We start from the raw sequence: 21,337 nt of genomic DNA on the forward strand, positions 1-21,337 counted from the left end.
TGCCCACCATACCTACTAGCAACAGCTTCCATAAACTTCAAAGCTAGCTATACATTATGGCTACAAACCACACTCAGGGAAGGCCAGTTCCCACCAGAGCTCGGAGAAATTATAATCACGCCTATACTGAAGGATCCCAAAGGTCTAACAAATAACCCATCAAATTACAGACCAATCGCTTCTATCCCAACATACGTCAAAATAATAGAAGGACTAGTTGCACAACAAATGTCCACTTACCTTGAAGCCCACAATATCCTACATCCATCCCAATCCGGATTCAGAACCAACTACAGTACAGAAACTCTCCTGGTATCTCTACTAGATATAGCTCGAAGTCACCTCAGCCAAGGAAATAGACTGCTAATCATCCAATTTGATCTCTCAGCTGCATTCGATCTAGTGGACCACTCCATTCTTCTCCAAAAACTAGACGCAATAGGAATTTCAGGTAAAGTTCATAACTGGTTCCAAGGCTTCCTTAAAACTAGAACATACAGAGTCAAATCTAAAGACATTCTATCAGAACCATGGTCCAATCCATGTGGAGTACCACAAGGCTCTCCCCTCTCTCCCACACTTTTCAACCTATTCATATCCTCCCTAGGCACCACCCTAGACACCCAAAATATTACTTCTTTCAGCTACGCAGACGACATAACCATCCTCCTTCCATTCGACATACACAACCCAATCTCCACAGAACGCTTGAAAACTACATTAGAAACAGTGGATAAATGGATGACAGATCACAAGTTGAAGTTGAACTCTGACAAAACCAAATTCTTATTACTAGAGAAGGACAAAAAACCATCCCTAACAGAACTGGAAGTAAACTCAATCAAGTACCCTATACAGAACTCCCTTAAAATCCTAGGAATACATTTAGACAGATGTTGCACAATGCAAACACAAATCCTAAAAGTCACCCAAAAAGCATTCTTCACAATGCGAAATTTAAGAAAAATCAGGAAATTCTTTAACAAAGACCAATTCAGGATCATTGTCCAATCCCTTGTGCTAAGTATTGTCGACTATTGCAACAGCCTCTACTTACCTTGCCCGACCAACACAATAAAAAAACTACAGACCATCCAGAACACAGCCCTCAGACTCATATACTCACTCAGCAAATACGACCACATTACCAATGCATACCTAGAATCTCACTGGCTACCAATAAAAGCAAGAACACAATTCAAACTCTACTGTCTCATTTTCAAAGTAACCCATGGCACGGCACCCAATTACCTAATTAATCGTTTCCATCACTATCAACCACCAAGAAGAAGGAGAACACAGAACCTTTTCACCTATCCACCACTCAACGGAACTTGTCGTAAGAAACTATACGACAACCTCCTGGGGACACAGGCAGCTAAAATAGACTCTGACATCTCAAAATTACTGACCAAAACAACAGACATAAAAGAGTTCCGCAAAGAAATAAAAACACTACTGTTCAAAAAATATCTCCCATCACTCTAACCACCACCCAATGAGTTCCCAACCAACGACTTCGGAAACACCCATCTATACTATCTCTTTGTCTGTGACCTAAAATGTAATGTAACTCTTCTACTTTACACCCGATTTAAACGATCGAGTTGCCATGTATTACCTCTGCAAAATACACTATCTTCTGTTATATGTAATAACTTATGTGACAAGTATTATCTTCTGTGAACTTGAAGTATCATAACTCTTTACTGTTACTGTAATATACTCCTATCCTGAAATGTAATTCTACTGGAAATGTCCAGATATCTTCTACAATGTAATCCGCCTAGAACCGCAAGGCACAGGCGGAATAGAAATCCCTAATGTAATGTAATGTTTGGTTGTGGGATTCTGTGACAAGGGCTTCGGGGATTGTTATCTTCCTTGTATGTTGGTGAGAGATCTATGGACTCTCACATGGGAACTAGGAGGGAGGGGGGGAGGAGGGGGGGAAGGGGGATACAGGGAGGCTAATGTTTGGGTAGGGTCTGCATCTAGTTGGTGGATTTTAAAATATGGGTGGGTTTAGGTTGGTCTCTTACAATGTCCGGGGTCTTAACTCTCCCAATAAGAGAAGGGCTTTCTATAGGGAATTGATCCGCTTGAAAGCGGATGTCTGTTTTGTACAGGAAACCCATTTGCTTTCAGCCCATGAATATCTAGTCCGAGATTCCCGCTTTCCCCAGTCTTTTTGGGCCTCTAAGGTGGGTACGTCTAAGAGGGGTGAGGTGGGGATTCTGCTACGTAAGGGGCTTCGGAGCGAAGTACAACGGGTAGTCAGGGATCCTCAGGGAAGGTATATTATGCTGGAAATTCTTATTGAGGGGTGTTTATATTCCATGGTTAATGTCTATGCCCCCAATGAGGGCCAGGGGGCCTTCTTTCGGGATCTGGTGCCTCGAATTCTTAGGTTTAAGGGGGGTGCCTTGGTTTTGGGTGGGGATTTTAATCTTACTGTTACCCCACGTTTGGATAATTCAGGGAGGGCGGATCATTATGGGGGGAGGGAGCGTAAGATGCTGAAGGAGGCACTGACCGCTCTGAATGTGGTGGATGGGTGGCGCTGGCTACATCCTCTAGACAGGGATTACACGTATTTTTCGGGGTTACACTCCACTTACTCAAGAATAGATGCTGTATTTGTGGAGAGGGGATTGCTCAGTCGGATGGAGTCGGCGGGAATAGAGTCAATTACGTGGTCGGATCATGCCCCTGTTTGGACCAGGTTCCGTGGGGAGGGGGGTAGTTCGGGCCGGAAATTTTGGCGTTTTAATGACAGTCTCCTTGATGACCCAGAAGTTGTAGTACAGATCGAGGGGTGGTTGCGGGAATATTTGGAGTTGAACTTGGAATGCGGGGCCTCGCAGGAGGCGGTTTGGGAGGGTTTGAAGGCTACCCTAGGGGGCAGATTGATTGCTTTGGCCTCTGCTCGGCAGCGTGCACATAGGGCAGAGGCAACGGCCTTGATACATACTATTGGGAGTTTGGAGAGTCTCCATAAGCGCCGACCTTGGGATATGATGCTGCGTGGCCGTTTGTTTCAGGCGCGTCGTGATCTCCAGGCGTTGGATCTGGAGCGCTTGCGCTTCAATCTACAGCTACTGCAACAGAGATACTTCGAGTTTTCTAATAAGGCTAGCAGATTGGTAGCCCATCGTTTGAAAGTACGACAGACGTGCAATCAAATTTTGTCTGTTCGGGCGGCCTCTGGAGAGTTATTGCGTAAAGATGATGATATTCGAGCTCGTTTTGTAGAGTTTTACTCACACCTCTATTCTCCGGAAGGGGCCGGGTCCGCGCATGATATCGACAGTTATTTAGCTTCGGCGGAGCTTCCTAGGATTGCGCTGGCGGATGTGGCCCGGTTGGATCGTCCCCTTACGTTGATCAAGGCTCGGGGCGCTCTGCGCTCAATGAAACTAGGCAAGTCTGCTGGGATGGACGGCTTTACAGTTCGCTATTATAAGCGGTTTCAGGATTTGTTGTTACCTCCCCTACTTGGCTTTCTTAATTCTATGGAGGGTGACTGTGCGCTTCCGTTTTTTATGCGCTTGGCTGGAGTTACAGTATTAGCTAAGGAGTGGAAGGATCCCCTGCAATGTGCATCCTATCGACCGATATCTTTGTTGGGGGTGGATACGAAGATCTTTACGCGGATTTTAGCGGACAGACTGATGAGCTGGATTCCTAGATTGATACATCCTGATCAATCGGGCTTTGTGGTGGGGAGACAGGTGGGGGATAATACGCGGCGGGTTTGTAATTTGTTCGAGAGGGCTAGGGGTGGTGGTCGGGAAGCGGAATTCTTGTCGGTCGACGCCGAAAAAGCTTTTGTCAGGGTTTCCTGGCCTTTTTTGTTTCGGATTTTAGATTCTGTTGGTTTGGGACCTCGTATGCAGGAATGGATTCACATCCTCTACACCAGTCCTGTGGGATGTATTAAGGTGAATGGGGGTTATTCTGATACTTTTTCTTTGGGCAGGGGGATGAGGCAGGGGTGTCCTCTTTCTCCGCTCCTCTTTGCATTGACAGTGGAACCTCTGGCACAGAGGGTGCGGATGAATCGGGATGTCAGGGGAATAACGGTACCGGGCAGTAGCTATAAGTTGTCTCTGTTTGCGGATGATCTTCTCTTCACGGTGAAGGATCCTGAGACCTCCCTGGCAGCTATCTTGCGGGAACTGGAGGAGTTCGGAAGGGTGTCGGGGTTTCGTGTTAATGTCGGGAAATCCGAGCTACTCAATGTTAATTTACCCCTGGATAGAGTGAATTATCTTCAGGCACGGTTTCCGTTTCGTTGGGTACAACAGTCTATGCGCTATCTTGGGGTTTATTTTGGCCCACCGGGAACGGGGATCTATGATCTTAATTTTCCCCCACTTTTTCGACGTATCCAGCGGGATTTGACAAGCTGGAAGGATCAATTTTTTTCCTGGTTAGGACGGGTGGAAATAGTGAAAATGATGATTTTGCCTCGTCTTCTGTTCTTATTCCAGGTGTTGCCTCTCTGGGTGAATAGGCGCGTATTGGAGGGGGTGCAGCGGCACATTTTTGCTTTTATTTGGGCCGGTCGGAGGCCTCGTGTGAGTAGGTCGGTTATGTGCTTGGGTAGGAGCGATGGGGGTTTGGCTGTCCCTAATGTGGTGAAATATTATCAGGCTGCACAGTTGCGAGCCCTGTTGGAGTGGCAAGCGCAAGACCCGAAGCCGTGGGTGGAGCTTGAACAACGCATGTCCGCTGGGGTGCCCCTGTTGCATCGGCCCTGGGTGCCTGAGAGGATTCGGCCCGAGCGAGTCCTATCCTCAGTAGATACAGCCCTGCGGGTCTGGAATATGACCCGGAGAAGTTTGTTGTTGGGTAAGCGCCATTCTTGGTATACGCCGCTGCGTCATAATGTGGCTTTTGAGCCTGGTAGGGGAGAGGGTGTGTTTGCTAGGTGGGAGTCTCATGGCTTGGTGTGTGTGGGTCAATTGTGGGATCCACTCTTGGGCAATATTAGGCCTTTTGCTGAACTACAGGGCCGTTATGATCTTCTGGCTCGGGATCTGTTTCCCTACTTACAGGCTGTTCACTACTTGCAGGCCTCGGGGGCCCTACGGGACTTACGGGCGGGTAAGACCCCCTTTGAGTTGTTGCTGGGCCCGACTCTCCGGAAGGGTGCTTTGTCTGCTATATATCGGTGTCTTAATAGTCGGGGGGCTCGGCCCTTGTCTTATATGTTGGCTTGGGAAGGGGATTAGGAATCAGCTATCTCTTTAGATACTTGGGGCGACATCTGGAGAGAAGTTGCTTCGGCGGGCATTGCAGCATTGGTGGTTGAAAATGGGTATAAAGTTCTATTCCGGTGGTATTATACTCCTCAGGTTCTGGCTCGATGGCGTGGGGGGACGAGTGCTTCTTGTTGGAGGGGATGTGGGGAGGTGGGAACCTATATGCATATGTGGTGGTATTGTGGGAGGGTGAGCGGTTTCTGGATTGAGGTGTTCTCTCGAGTTTCCCGGATTCTCACTGTGCAGGTTCTGGTGGACTGGAGACATGCCCTGTTATTTTGGCACCAATTGGATCTTGATTGGGGTGACTCTTTATTTTGTAAGTTAGCCTTCACTGCTGCCCGGTTGGCCCTAGCATCTTTGTGGAATCAGGGGCACTCCCCCACTTGGCATATGGTGGAACAGCGCTTAATTACCTGGCAGCTCCTTTATCAGTTAACGGCTTTACGACATAGCAAACATCATGGCTATGCTCATATTTGGCGTAGATTTCGGGCTTCTATAGGGATTGGTGGGAGGGGGGAGTGGGGGGTTGGATTGGATGTTTAATTGGGAGTGTGGGACAGGACGAGACCCTATGATAACTGTTTTTGAAGGTGAGGTTGGGAGATCCTTACCCAAAAGGGCGGTGTGTGCATTGTGCTTTATCCCTGGGGGGGTGGGAGGGGGGATTTTGCTGTGGTTTTGCTGGATTTGTGGTTGGTTTTCGACATGTTGGGGCTATAACTACTGTTTAATTTGTTGTCTGCACTGTTGATTTTTCCTTTGTGCTTTGCTGAAGCTGTGTATCACTGCTGTATACTTATGTATATTTTTCAATAAAAGCTTTCATTTGAAAAAAAAAAAAAATAAAAAAAAGAATTAGAATACTAATGAGCTCCTTGTAATGCATTTGCATATCAGTAGCAGCACTATTTGATAAATAGTAGTAGTCACCGAGAACTCTTATGAGCATTGGCAGGAGAGAGGTTAAAACCAGTTTTACTTGCAAAAAAACCTTTTGTGCTTTGGGGCCTTAGACGTTTTAATATCATGCCAAACTTCTAAATGTTTGTGTGTTTGTTTAAATTTCAGACACCATTATATAGCATATAAGAGGCGGCACATTGTGGTGCTGTTAAAACCAGGAAAGATCCTATAGGCCTATTACTTTGTTTAATTTTGAAGCCAAGTTATTTGCCAAGATTTAGGCTAGCCTTGTCTGGTGAGAGTTCTTCCTGAAAACCAGATAAGGTTAGGAACCTTGAGGCCTGGATTTGAGGACTCCTTCTTTATTATATGCAAACTTCTTAGGCATGTTCTTTGCAGATATCTTTAAAACCCAGCTAGGTGAACCCAAGGAGTGAACATAAGAACATAAGAATTGCCACTCCTGAATCAGACCAGTGGTCCATCATGCCCAGCAGTCCGCTCACGCGGTGGCCCTCTGGTCTAAGACCAGCACCCTAACTGAGACTAGCCCTACCAGCGCACGTTCTTGTTCAACAGAAACTTGTCTAACTTTGTCTTGAATCCTTGGAGGGTGTTTTCCCCTATAACAGCCTTTGGAAGGGCGTTCCAGCTTTCTACCACTCTCTGGGTGAAGAAGAACTTCCTTACGTTTGTACGGAATCTATCCCTTCTCAGTATTATCGGAAATTGGTCTTACTTGGACAGTGAAGTGGAGGAGTAGCCTAGTGGTTAGAGCAGCAAAAGCCAGGGTTCAAATCCTTCTGCTGCTTCTTGTGAGTTAAGGTGAGTGACGCAGCCCTCCACTATCTGCAGATACACTTCAGGGGCTGAATCACATCACTCTACACTTGCATTGTAGCTAGTGTCTGTGTGTATTTTCAACCTCTATAGACCATAGGAAGTATAACACTGTCTCTCACCTTCCGGATGCGCTCAGGGAAAAGCCTGTTGCTCCCCCAGTGTGGCATCTTTCTCACTCTCGCTCTTACTCCAAACTGATGTTTCATAGCTGGCTCCTGGTCAAGGCCATGTAGATAGGATGCCTCGTTCCATTGTGTATTCAGTCTGTGTTTGTAGTGAAAGGCTGTCTCGGCAATGAAGCTGGAATGGACACAGCACTTCTCTGGAACTAGTCTTAGCTGCAGCTAAGATGCTACCCAATACTGGTTCATACTCTGTACAGCTTGTATGAGTATATAAACACTTGAATGCAAAGCACTCGGCCTCTTTCTGGAACTACATGTTGGCTGGTGAAATAACACCCATCGGAGAAAAGTCTCTCTCTTTCTTTCCTGAGAGGCTCTCTTTCTGCTTCCTCTCTTTTTTCTGATTCAGCAAGAGAGCACAATATAGAGGACATCATATCGTGTGTAGAGCAGTTCTCTGACTAGATCACAGGTGTCAAAGTCGAGGGCTGCAATCCAGGCAGGTTTTCAGGATTTCCCCAATGAATATGCATATCTATTAGCATACAATGAAAGCAGTGCATGCAAAACCCGACTGGATTGTCGAGGAGGGACTTTGACTCCCCTGGACTAGATGAACTGAGCACACACAGACCTGCTGGTATAGGTTTGCACATGGACAGTAGATGAGGTAAGGCCTTGTCTAATTAGGGCCACTGAGCTGACTAGTTGGTGATTGTTATCAATATAGTCCAGGAGGGCTGTTCTGTAGAAAATATATTGAGACTCCTTGCCTTACAGATGGCCCTCCTTACTGCTGGTACCCCTAATTCCATGTAATTTTCATTCTGTAGGTTTCACATCAGAGAAAAATGCAAATGTTCCTAGGCATGTCAATCTGGGCAGTGCACAAAGTAAGTCTTGTAGTAGCCATGACAAGATGGTTATGTTGCAGTCAGAGTTTGGTTCATAGGCCTCAGGCTAATGCAGATATGGGTAAAATAAGAACATAAGAATAGCCTTACTGGGTCAGACCAATGGTCCATCAAAACCAGTAGCCCGTTCTCACGGTGGCCAATCCAGGTCACTAGTACCTGGACAAAACCCAAGGAGTAACAATATTCCATGCTACCTATACAGGGCAAGCAGTGGCTTCCTCCATGTCTCTCTCAATAACAGACTCTGGACTTTTCCTCCAGGAACTTGTCCAAACCTTTCTTAAAACCAGCTACGCTATCCACTCTTACTCCCAGTGGCCACCTTGTTAGGCAGACTGCACGGATCATGTGGATCTTTATTAGGGTTGCCCGATTTTGTCCTCAAAAACAGAGGATGCGTGGCTTCGCCCCATTCCACCCATAGCCCTGCCCTGTTCCATCCCCCCAACCCTGCCCCACACAAATCCTGTCTCTTAGGGGCTGCATCTGGAGGGCATCTGCGCATGCGCAGATGCGATGATGAAAAGTGCATGCGTGTAAGTAACATCATCGTATTCCATCTGCACATGCGCAGATGCCCTCCAGACAGAGCCCCGAGCTCTGGTTTTCAAAACCTAGACAAAGTGCTGGGTTTCAAAAATCCATCTGGATGCCTGGACAGTCCTCTAAAAAGAGGATATGTCTGGGTAAATCTGGACGTCTGGTATACTATGTTACATTCTCAACATTACAACAAAAAGTAAGAGAAACTGGTTAAAAATATGCAAATACAGTGGAACCTTGGTTTACGAGCATAATTCGTTCAGAAGCATGCTCGTAAACCAAATTGCTCGTATATCAAAGTGAGTTTCCCCATAGAAAGTAAGGGAAACTCGCTTGATACATTTCACCTCCTCCTCCCTCCCCCCCCTGAGGCTACCGGCGCTGCTCCATCCCCCCCCCCCCCCCGCTCAAACCTGCATCGCATCCCCTGCCCACAAATGCCCCCCCCCCCCCCCCGAGAACCGCATCGCACCCCCATGCTGGAAGCGGCATCCGCCCTCCCTCCCAAACAAGCTCCTTACTCCATGTGCTGCTTGCCAGTGCAAGTTAAGAAAAGATCCTGCCTCTTGCCTGGGTTGGGCCTTGAGCGTCTGCGCATGCTCAAGGCCTTCTGGCTCTTGTTCTCTAATACTTAAGAGCCCTGAAGAAATGATCGGCAGATCATGAAACGTTGGCCATCGTCGGCTTATATTGATTCAGTGAGGAAGCTGTAGCCACGTTAAGGCAAAGATAAGTGCTGCTTGTTTTTGAACTATCACATTTAGCATAACTAAGGGGTTGTTTTGTCAATGATAGCATGCTGGAGGGGAGTTAAAGAGCAATTTAAGCTCCCCTTCATAGCTCCAGAGCAATGTTTGCCCTGCAGCTTCTGAGGCGTTTTTCCCCTGTTAAGCTATATTTCTTTGAAATTAAAGTCCAGTATTGATAAGGGGTTAAGCCTTTGAGCATTTTTGCTACCAGTGCATGATTTAACTGGAGATATATTGTTTGATTTACACTTTCTCAACATTTACATTTGAAGGGCACATGTAACTAACTGCATGTATACAGTTATAGGTTTGCTCTTATTGTTGGACTGAAAATCCTTCTTGCTGGCCCAGAACAATCCCTTTTTATAATGAAGGGGCAGAATAATTTTTGTCTACACAGTAGTGTCGATAAGCTCAATGTTTTGTTTGAGGTTCAATTAACAGAGAGTGGTGATGGCTGCCATTGTATTATATTTAGCATTGCTAATTACATGCATTAATTTAAATATCTGTGTTTAAATCAATCTGCTTGCTGCCACAAAATATCAGGCCTTCAGATACGGAAATGCTTACTGTACTCAAATGTAACGTGCCTTGAGCTGCCAAAGTAAAGTCTAGAGATGGCAGAGGAGCCCATTTCCCCCTTGTGTATAAGAGAGAGAGGACTTTTAACAAGATTCTGGCAAAGAGTCATTGGCCACATTTCTGGAATATTTAGAATTCCAGAAAGAGCTACCACCTGATCGGTCACACAAAGCAGAACCTTGCTACTGAGGAAAATTAAATGAAATAGGGTATCGTAAAATAAAATCCCTCCAGGAGAAACAGAATCTTTCTGATATAAAATATGGATTCCTATTTGACTCTGGAGTGCAACTGATGGAAATCAGGTCAAAACCATAAACACCAAGAACTCGTACAATCGGTGTATAAGATCTGGGGTTTTTTTTGTCATTTCATTCTTTCCTTTTCATTTCATGTATTATAGCCACTTTATACCAAGGCAATGTACATAAATATATACTGTATTTTTTGCTCCATTAGATGCACTTTTTTTCCCCCCCAAAAGTGGGTGAAAATAAGGGTGAGGCTTATGGAGTGAATATCCAAAATGCCCCCCCCCCCCCCGTTACATTATTTTAATGCTGCCATCCTCCCTGCTTGCCGGCCCTCTTACTTCTCTACCCCGCCGGCGCGCATATCTTTTTAAAATTTCTGGCGCCTTCATTCGCTGAGAGCGATGCACAAGGCTGGCTGGCTGGCTGCCTGGTCCCTGCCGCTTCCCCAATAACGGACGGCAGATGCAGCAGCCTCCTCTTCTGTTCTTTTGCGGCATAGCGGTGCACCAGGCTGCCTGCCTGTTCCCGCACCGCTTCCCGTGAGAATTCAAGCAGCGGGGACCAACCAACCAGCCTTGTGCGCCGCTCTCAGTGAGTGAAGGCGCCAGAATTAAAAAAAAAATAAAAATATGTGTGGGGGGGAGGTGGAAGAGGGCCGGGGCCTGCCTGCCACCTGTCGGGGTGAGGAGGGAGAGGCCGGGTCTTGTCTGCTGCCTGCCTGGGAAGGAAAGGTTGGGGCCTGCCTTCCTGCCCTGCTGAATTGAAAATAGAGAGGGAGGAGGGAGAGACCGGGACTTTCCTGCTGCCTGCCTGGGTGGGGGGGAGAGGCCTGCCTACCTACCTACCTGCCCTGACCCTACTTACCTACCTGCCTGCCAGCCACTAGGCCTGCCTGCCTTGTGCCCTGTCCCTGCCTGCCACTAGACCACCAGAGGGGGGACAGGGTGCAGAGCCTGGCAGGAAGGGGGGACAGTGTGCAGAGGTTGGCAAGGAGTGTGGGGTTGGGTGCAGAGGTTGGCAAGGAGTGTGGGGTTGGGTGCAGAGCCTGGCAGGGAGAATTTGGTTCAGAATAGTCTTTTTCTTGTTTTCCTCCTCTAAATCTAGGGTATGTCTTATGGTCAGGTGTGTCTAATGAAGTGAAAAATACAGTACATAATAATTAAAACAAACAAAACCCAATTATACATCAGAGAAGTCTTATCCCACAGTCTACCTAAATCAATGGCAGCTTCCTTCAGCAAATTTTTGATCCACCAGCTCTATCAGGGAGGATATTGGGCACCCCAAATAATTTTGAAAAGTTAGCTCCTATGAAGGAGTCTAGACACTGGTCTACCAGCCTGATGCACAATCTAGAATTTTTTAAAGGCCCATTGATGTTACTGAACATGAAGTCTATATGCTCTGAAAATTACAATCGGGAGTAATTAATTTCTCAAATTATTTTTTTAATATGTAAACTTCTTTTCATAGTAATATAATTTCCCTACTAACACTATAAGCTAACCAGCATTTGTGCTTGAAAACAACCGCTGCAATTCTTTTTGCATATAGTCTAGCTTCTACACGTCACAAGGGTGATTTAAAACACTGGATATTGATCATACCAAACAAAGCCTGGAAATTCTTTTCAAATCGCTCAAATAGTATCCAAATGAGAAAATATATATATTTATTTGTTTCTAGCCTGCTTATCCAACAATTCTAGGCAGATAACAGCATGACATACATAATAACAATAAGTAAAACATATACTCAAATATACAAAACAAAGATAAATTTAACAAGATCATCAAAATAAAATCTTTTAAAATCATGCCCACTGCCCTATTGACTAAGAATAAAGAAAGAATGATACATCCTCCCTATGCCCCCACTTGTCACTTGACAAAGCAACGCTCAAACAAAACCATTTTCAGATCTTTTTTAAACTGCAGGAATGTAGAAACCTGTCTTAATTTCAACAGTAAGGCGTTCCAACACACTGAAGCATTGCGACTCACTAGAGAGCTTGACAACACTCAATGGAGGCACTTCCAAACACATCCTGTCTGATGAGCGTAACATATAGGGCTCCTTTTACAAAGGCGCGCTGGGGCCTTAACGCACGTAATAGTGTAGATTTTTGGCTAGCGCGCACTAATCCAGTGCGTGCGGTAAAACCCATAGCACATCTTTGTAAAAGAAGCCCATAGTCCTTTCATTATTTAAAATTATATATATTTTACCTCCAAGCAAGTATCTCCACACATATGGATCTCATCTAATGAAAACTGAAACTGAAACCACTTTTGCTTTTAGAATGTCTGACTTTTGGCACATTTGAAGTGTCAACTGATGTAATTTCTCTACAGACACCTGGCACTAGGGAACAATTCTTAAGTAGACACTAATGTAAGGATGGGCAAACTTTTTGACTCGTAGGCCACAATGGGTTCTTAAATTTGACAGAGCTCCCTGCGAGCTTGGTCCCCGTCCCTGAATACCATCTGATCTCATCCACACAAGTCTCAAATAGTTTTATACTGAACTTATTTTATTAAAGTATAAAAAGAAACAATATTCTGTACAATTGTCATTTTATAAATCAAAGTTCTTGCTGCTGAACTAGAGAAAGATGTTCAGCTGGCAGGGCTTTGTTTATAAATGTTTGTCAACACAACTAATATACTACTTTATTCTAAAGCAAAAAAAGAAAATGAATAGAAATTTATTTTTCTACCTTTATTGTTTGGTTTCCTCATCTTCTCATTCAGTTCCTTCCATCACCTGTCTGCCTTCTCTCTGCCTCTTCCATATGCTCTGTTACTGTGCCTCTCCCTTCCATCTCTCCCTCTACCTCCCCCTCAGTTGGTCTGTCACCCATCTTCTCTCCACTCCTCCCTAGTCTGGCATCTCTCTCTTCCCCATTTCCCTTCAGCAGCATCTTCTCACCACTCTCTCTTCCTCATTTCCCTTCAGCAGTGTCATCTCCCCTCCTCCACCCTTCCCCTCCCTCCCTCCTCCCTCCAGCACCCTTTGCATGGTCCAGCAGCACCCTCCCTCCCGCTGCGGTGTGAGCATCTCCCTCCCTTCCTTCCCTTTACCTTTGTGGTGATGTTTACTTTTCTTTCTACAAGCAGCCAGAACCTTGAAGTCACGTGCGTCTGCCGGAAAGCTCTCTTCTGTTTCCGGTTGCGTCAGAGGAAAACTTTCTGGCAGCCACACACAACTTCAAGGTTCTAGCTGCTTGTAGAAAGAAAAGTAACAGCCACCGTGTCATTCTCTATCGTTTAATAATACAATTTAGATAAATTTGGCAGGTCGGATATGGCCCACCGGCCGTAGTTTGCCCATGTCTGCGCTAATGTTTCCATGTCTTTATACATGTGTAAATGATTAGAATACTGTTATATACATGTATGTGTGCAACCAAAATTATAAAACCACTCTGAATGGCTCTGGCAGCCTTGATGGACAGACTATACAGGTCTTTATCTGCTGTCATTTACTGTATTACCTCTGGCTTCATTGACTCCACATGTTGTATGACAAAGAACACGTCCCATCCTAATTCATCTTTCTCTGATTTCTCTTGCAGCCCCAAAGATGCCGCCCGAGCCTTGAAGAAAAGGATTGTGGGAAATAGGAACTTCCATGAGGTCATGCTGGCCTTGACGGTGAGGATTGAGGACAAAGGTTTCATTCCATTTAGGATCTGCTGAGCCCTTCTTGGAGTAGCCACTGTCAGACAGGATGTTAGGCTGGATGGACCTTTGGTTTGACATGATATGGCACATGTTATGTTAGCAGGAGGAGAATTATCAGTTAGCTTTCATTCCCCTTTACTCTCTGTCTTTCACACAGGACAGAGGTGACGACTTTAGTGCACTGTGGAAAATATTGCAGAAGTATATCTAACTGTCCCAAAGTGCTGACAAATGGGACATATCCACAATTTATAGAGGGTGTAAGGTTTTTGGGTTTTTAAAATTGGCTTTAATTTCTTTTTAAGGTTCTAGAAACATGTGTGAAGAACTGTGGCCATCGCTTCCATATCTTTGTAGCGAACCAGGAGTTTGTGGACAATGCTCTGGTGAAGACCATTCTTCCCAAAAACAACCCTCCAAACATTGTGCATGACAAAGTACTGACTCTAATTCAGGTAGGACTCTCCAGCTTGGAGGGGATTTAGTAGAGGTTTATAAAACTATAAGAAGTATGGAAACAAGTTAACAGATTTAAAACAAATTTAAGGAAATGTTTAGGGTTTTTTATTTTTTTTTTGGGGGGGGGGGGGGGGGTTGCAGTCCTGCACATTTAAAGTTTGCAGTTTGTTGCTTGTGAATGTGTGGTTCAGGAATGGGCTTTCCTATCTGAGATCTGACAGGCATGCTCAAGTTAGAGAATGACACAGGGACAAATTTTTCCCATCCCTGCAGGACCTCGTATTCCCATCCCGTCTCCGTGAGTTCTTTTTCTGTCCCTGCCCCATTCCTGCAAGCGCCATCCTCATCTGAACAAGCCTCAAACACTTTAAAATCATAAGTGTTCGAGGCTTGTGTGGTTAAGGCAGAGGTTACAGGAATGGGGCAGGGACAGTGACAAAACTCACGGGGACAAATTTGTCCCCATGCTATTCTCTAGCTCAAGTAACCTGGACTGCTGGTGTCAAACAGGATATTGGACTCAACAGCCCATTAGTGTGTTCCACCATGGCATTTTTGTTAAGTGTCACTCTCCACCCGTCTTAGCTATTTACCTGGGGGAAAAAAAAATTCCAAATTACAGATAACAATTTACCAACCCACTAGAACTGAAGGTTTTGTGTGTGTGTTTTTAGGCTAGGAAAAGGATGTAAAGTTGTCATGAGACCTTCCTTTTTGGTCCTCATCCTACTGTGGAAACATAAGGGACATGTTGGAGATGTGGAATTGACAGGCTGGCGCTTTCTATATCACTACAAATCAAGGCTTCTTTTCCTTCCTTTAACATGTTAAAAACATACTTGTTTCAACTAGGCTTTAATAAATGAAGTAGTTTGATAAGACTGGTGGGCTGCTGTTGATCATGGGATCCTGTGAGACAGAGTGGACTTAGAAAATTGTTATTTATTCAGTATTTTGTATTTCTCCTTTCAGAATTTTATTACAATGTACACTGCCTTGATGACCTTGCTTTAGGCAGTTAATCAAATAAGTGTAACCTTGAACCTTCTATTTTAGAGAAGTTGCATCAGCAGTTGAGCTGTTTTTCTTGTGATATGAAGCTTTGAATGGTTTCCAAATGCTGGAAACTCAGGGGCAGTGGAGGATTCATAGTTGTCCTGTTGTGCTTGATTTACAATAAAGCAGATATCAGTACATTTCAAACTACTGGGTTCAAAAAAGAGCAACCAAAATGATAAAGGGGATGGAACTCCTCTCATATGAGGAAAGACTAAAGAGATTAGGACTCTTCAGTTTGGAAAACATACAGCTGAGGGGAGATATGACGGAAGTCTACAAAATCCTGAGTAGTGCAAGAGGATTGGGGTTTTTTGGGGTTTGTTTTTTTTTTACACGCCATCAAAAATTACAAAGACTAGAGGACACTCAATTACCGTATTTGCCGGCGTATAAGACGACTTTTCAGTACCTTAAAATCCTCCCCAAAGTCGGGGGTCGTCTTATACGCCGGGTACTGTTTAGAGAGCTGCACGGGGACGCCCCTAGGGTCGCGGGGATCCCGTGGGGACGCCCCCTAGGGTCGTGGGGATCCCATGGGGACGCCTCCGAAGGTCGCGGGGCTCCTGCGGGGCTGGATGCTCAGTCTTCTGGATGTACGCGGCTCTTCTTCTCCCTACCTTCTCTGCTTGCAGCACAGAGCCGAACGGAAGTCTTCCCGACGTCAGCGCTGACGTCGGAGGGGAGGGAGGGCTTAAACAAAGCTTAAACAAAGCCCTCCCTCCCTCCGACGTCAGCGCTGACGTCGGGAAGACTTCCGTTCGGCTCTGTGCTGCAGGCAGGGCAGATAAGGAGAAGGAGAGTAGCCTCGCGGTTCGAGTGGCTACCAAGGGAGAGGGGCGGCCCGCCCCGGTTGCAGCACAGCCGGCCAGGTTCCCTTACTTTTGTGGCACTTCCCCGACCGACCGATAACAGCCCGGGTCCGACAATCCTCCCTGCCCTGTAGCCGTGAATCTAAATTACCTTCTTACAGCAGCTGTAAGAAGGTAATTTAGATTCGCGGTTAAGGGCAGGGAGGTTTGTCGGACCGGGGCTGTTGTCGGTCGGTCGGGGAAGTGCCACAAAAGTAAGGGAACCTGGCCGGCTGTGCTGCACCCGGGGCGGTAGAGAAGGAGGGGGGAGAAGGACGCTGAAAGGCCATGGTGAAGACAGGAGGGGGGGGGGAAGGACTCTGAAAGCACTTGAAGACAGAGGAGGGAGAAGGAGGCTGAAAGCACATGGGGGAATACAAAGGGGTGGAGAAGGACGCTGAAAGGCCATGGGAAGGGTGGGGGGGGGAGAAGGACGCAAAGGAAATGAGGAAGAGAGAGTAGGGAGAAGACGCTGGCAGGGAAGAAGACAGATGCCAGACTATGGGGGGAGCAGAGAGAAGAAGATGGGTGCCAGACCAATTTGGAAGGGGGAAGAAAGGGAGAGGCACAGTAACAGAGCAAATGGAAGATGCAGAAGGAAGAGAGATAGTGGATGGAAGGAATTGAATGAGAACATGAGGAAAGCAGAAACCAGGCAACAAAGGTAGGAAAAGAATTCTATTGCTTTAGTGAATTAATTAAAATTGTTGAAATAAATTCTGATGTTCTTTTAAGTTTTATTTGTTGTGCAGAAGGTGTGCGGAAGAAGGGGTAGTCTTATACGGCGAGTATATAACAAACTCTATATTTTAACTGTAAAAGTTGGGGGGTCGTCTTATACGCCCAGTCGTCTTATACGCCGGCAAATACGGTAAGTTATAAGGAAATACTTTTAAAATCAATAGGAGGAAATATTTTTTCACTCAAAGAATAATTAAGCTCTGGAACTGGTTGCTAGAGGATGTGGTAACAGTGGTTAACATAGATGGATTTAAAAGAGGTTTGGACAAGTTTCTATAGGAAAAGTCCATAGTCTGTTGCAACTATTTGGGTTTTTGCCAGGTACTTGTGACTCTTGGATTGGCCACTGTGGAAACAGAATACTGAGCTAGATGGACCATTGGTCTGACCCAGTATGGCTGTTGTTATGTTTTTATGCTATGGAACATGGGGTAAGTATACCCAGCTGATAAAGCATATTAACTAATCTAAGCTCTCAGGGACAGGAGCTGTTGTGCTGAAGTGCTGTGAGACTGGAAGACTGGGCATCCAAATGGCAGATGAAATTTCAACATGGACAAATGCAAATTGATGCACATTGGGAAGAATAGCCCAATTTATAACTACACTAACTTTATAGCCCGTTACATTAACGGGTGCTAGAATATATGTGTGTGTGTCTGTCTTTATTTCTTTGTCTCTCTGTCTCCTTAGCCACTTTCTGTATTTCTGTCTTTCTTTCTTTTGCCTGTCCACCACCAACCACCCCTTCACTGCTCCCCTTATCCAGCAGCAGGCCTTCTCCCTTTATTTTACCTCCCCCCTGTCCATCAGCACCTCTTCCTGCTCCCCTTGTCCATCAGTAGGCCTCCCTTCCTTTTTTGTTTTACTTCCCATCAGCACCTCTTCCTGCTCCCCCTGTCCAGCATCATGCCCTTTCCCTCTCTCACAATACCTAAACGGTTTACAATACTTTTACAATGAGAAAAAAAAACAATGCTTAAAAGAAACAAAAAAAGTAGTATTGAATAAAATAAATTATAATTAAAATGATTGGGGGTTGACAAACTGAAAAGTACTAACTGGAACAGTGGGAGAAGGGGGAACAGGGGAGTGAAAAATACATTAAGATTGAAAATTTTAAAAAGTGGGGGTGGGGAAGGAGAATACAGTAGGATGGCTTCTAAGGAAGTGTTTGCCATTCTCTGCTGGTTAGGTCTCATCTCAAGTGTTGTAAGCATACTTAAAGAAGGTGGTTTTTACTTTTAAGTTGTCTGGTCCCTTGCATCTGCGCGGCGGCTCCTCCCGCACGGAGAGGGGAGGAGGCCCTCTCTTCCTCAGCCCTGTGCGCCTTCAGCTGGCCACGGCTTCACACGGGCTCCACCGACAGCCGTAGCGGCCTGAAAGATGTATGAGTGCAGATATGTGGTGCAGTAGCGGTATGTGGTGCCCAGCGGCTTCTCTCAGGTTCCCTGCCTGCCTCCCTTAGTCCCAACAAACGTCCTTACTCCAGCAGGGGCCGCAGCACTCTAAACACGTGCTTCGCGGCCTGCTACTGCCCTGATTTGCTCTGCCCGTGTCAGGCAGAGCAAATCAGGGCAGTAGCAGGCCGCGAAGCAGCGTGTTTACAGTGCTGCAGCCCCTGCTGGAGTAAGGATGTTTGTCGGGAACTGTCACGCCGCTGGAGCCGGGAGGCGACGGAGAGGGCAGGGGTGCTAGCGGCCGGCAGCCGCCACTCCGAGGGCAGACCGTAAGCCGCGCATGTGCACTTCCTAGCTACAGCTCACGGAAAACGGACGCACGCATAGGAAGTGCGCATGCGCGGCTTACCGTTTTATTATATTAGATGATGCTGAGTTCCACATTAGGAATCATCAATGAGGAAAAGGATTTAGGTGCCCTCTTCGATAATAAGTCGAAATCTTCTGCTCAACGTGCAGCACTGGCATTCAAAAAAGTAAACAGAATGTTAGGAATTGTTACAAAAGGAATAGAGAATAAAACCAAATAATATCATGATGCCTCTGTAACGCTCCTTGTGTGCAATTCTGGTTGCCACATCTCAATAAAGATACAGAGGAATTAGAAAAAATACAGAGAAGGTGGCCAAAATGATTAAGGGGCTGGAAGGACTCTCATATGATAGGCTAAAGAGGTTGGGACTCATCAACTTTGAAGAGATGGTTGAGAGGAGATATGGTCAAGATTTATGAAAATCTGAGTTGAGTGGAACAGGTAATTGCAAATTTGTTTCAAAAAATACAAAGACCAAAGTCACGCAGTGGCTTAGTAACTGAAGTTGGCATAGTAACGGATGTGGAGAATAATAAATTCTATCAGCAGACAAATTGTTATGGATATACTGTACTGTTGGGTTTTTTTTCCAACAGAATAGATTGGATGACTCTACATAACATAAGAACATAAGCAGTGCCTCTGCCGGGTCAGACCAGAGGTCCATCCCGCCCAGCAGTCCGCCCCCGCGGCGGCCCAACAGGTCATGACCTGCCTTAATCACCAGAAGGGGCCCCCTTGCCCCCTAGGTTTCTCATCGAAGTCCTATCTTCCCATCAATGTCCTAACCCTCCGGCCTTGCACCTGCACGACCTGGTGAGCTGTCTATACTTATGCAACACCCCAGCACCTCCCTCAGTACCCCACGATCCCCTTTTCCCTCAGGAATCTGTCCAATCCCTGTTTGAATCCCTGTACTGTACTCTGCCGGATCACTTCCTCCGGGAGCGCATTCCATTTGTCCACGACCCTTTGGGTGAAGAAAAACTTCCTTGCATTTGATTTGAACCTATCTCCCTTCAGTTTCTCTGAGTGCCCCCTCGTACCTGTTGTCCCTTTTAGTCTGAAGAACCTGTCCCTGTCCACCCTCTCTATGCCCCTAAGTATTTTGAAGGTCTCTATCATATCCCCCCTGAGCCTCCTCTTTTCCAGAGAGAAGAGCCCCAGTTTATCCAGCCTCTCAGCATATGGGCAGTTTTCCAGCCCTCTTACCAGTTTCGTTGCCCTCCTTTGGACTCTCTCAAGAACTGCCATGTCCTTCTTGAGGTGCGGCGACCAATATTGAACGCAGTATTCCAGATGTGGGCGCACCATCGCTCGATACAGCGGCATGATGACTTCCCGCGTCCTGGTTGATATGCCCCTCTTGATGATGCCCAGCATCCTGTTGGCTTTCTTCGAGGCTGCTGCACACTGTGCGGATGGTTTCATGGATGGATCCACTAGCACACCCAAGTCTCTCTCAAGTCCGGTGTCTTCCAGCAATCTCCCCCCCATTTTATACTCGAACAACGGGTTCTTTTTCCCTATGTGCATGACCTTGCATTTATCTACGTTAAAGCGCATTTGCCATTTGTTTGCCCAGTCCTCCAGCTTATCGAGGTCCCTTTGCAGTTCCTCACACTCCTCCCTGGTCCTAACTCTGGCGCAGAGCTTGGTATCGTCTGCAAATTTTATAACCTCACACTTTGCCTCCGTTTCCAGGTCATTGATAAATATGTTGAAGAGTAGCGGCCCCAGCATCGATCCCTGCGGCACACCACTCGTGACTCCCCGCCAGTCCGACCCTTTACTCCGACCCTCTGTAGTCTACCTGACAGCCAGTGCTTGATCCATCTGTGTACATCCCCGCCCACCCCGTGGTTCCACAGCTTCCTAAGCAGCCTTTCATGTGGCACCTTGTCAAAGGCCTTTTGAAAATCGAGGTAAATGATGTCTATGGGTTCCCCTTTGTCCACCTGACTGCTTATTCCCTCAAAGAAGTACAGAAGGTTTGTCAGGCACGACCTTCCCTTACAGAATCCGTGCTGGCTTGTCCGCAGTAGGCCATTTTTCTCAATGTGCTCGCAAATGCTGTCCTTGATCATTGCTTCCACCATCTTCCCTATAACTGAAGTCAGGCTCACCGGCCTGTAGTTCCCGGGGTCACCTCTCGATCCCTTCTTAAAGATAGGTGTGACATTCGCCAGTTTCCAGTCCTCTGGTACCTCTCCAGTTTTCAAGGATAGGTTGCAAACATGCTGGATTGCGCCCGCTATTTCCTGACTTAGTTCCTTTAGAACCCTTGGGTGGATCCCGTCCGGTCCCGGTGATTTGCCGCTTTTCAGTCTGTCAATCTGCTTGAGGACATCCTCCCGACTTACCTCTATATGCCCCAATCTTTTGGCCTGCTCCCCACTCATGAGCTCCTCTGAGTCCGGTATATTGGACGTGTCCTCGCTCGTGAAGACCGACGATATCTAGAACCAAGATATTTTATATATAAGGAACAAAACTATGAACCTCTCTTCCAATTGAATTACAGTGTACAGTATGCAGAATTATTTATAATTTTAAAAATTAAAAGCACATTT

At 46.1% G+C, this 21,337-nt stretch overlaps 1 protein-coding gene across 5 annotated transcripts in view; it reads left to right on the plus strand.

The window, feature by feature from the left end:
* TOM1 (target of myb1 membrane trafficking protein) overlaps window positions 1–21,337 on the plus strand; it is a 188,556-nt gene that overhangs the window by 109,632 nt on the left and 57,587 nt on the right. For all 5 annotated transcript variants that reach the window (XM_033929580.1, XM_033929577.1, XM_033929578.1 and 2 more), the window contains exons 3-4: window positions 13,776–13,854; window positions 14,190–14,339. In XM_033929580.1, coding sequence (XP_033785471.1) covers window positions 13,776–13,854; window positions 14,190–14,339 — 229 coding nt within the window. The remainder of the gene's footprint in view (window positions 1–13,775; window positions 13,855–14,189; window positions 14,340–21,337) is intronic.

The sequence above is a fragment of the Geotrypetes seraphini genome, chromosome 2 (genome assembly GCF_902459505.1).
Source record: "Geotrypetes seraphini chromosome 2, aGeoSer1.1, whole genome shotgun sequence".
Classification (NCBI taxonomy): domain Eukaryota; kingdom Metazoa; phylum Chordata; class Amphibia; order Gymnophiona; family Dermophiidae; genus Geotrypetes; species Geotrypetes seraphini.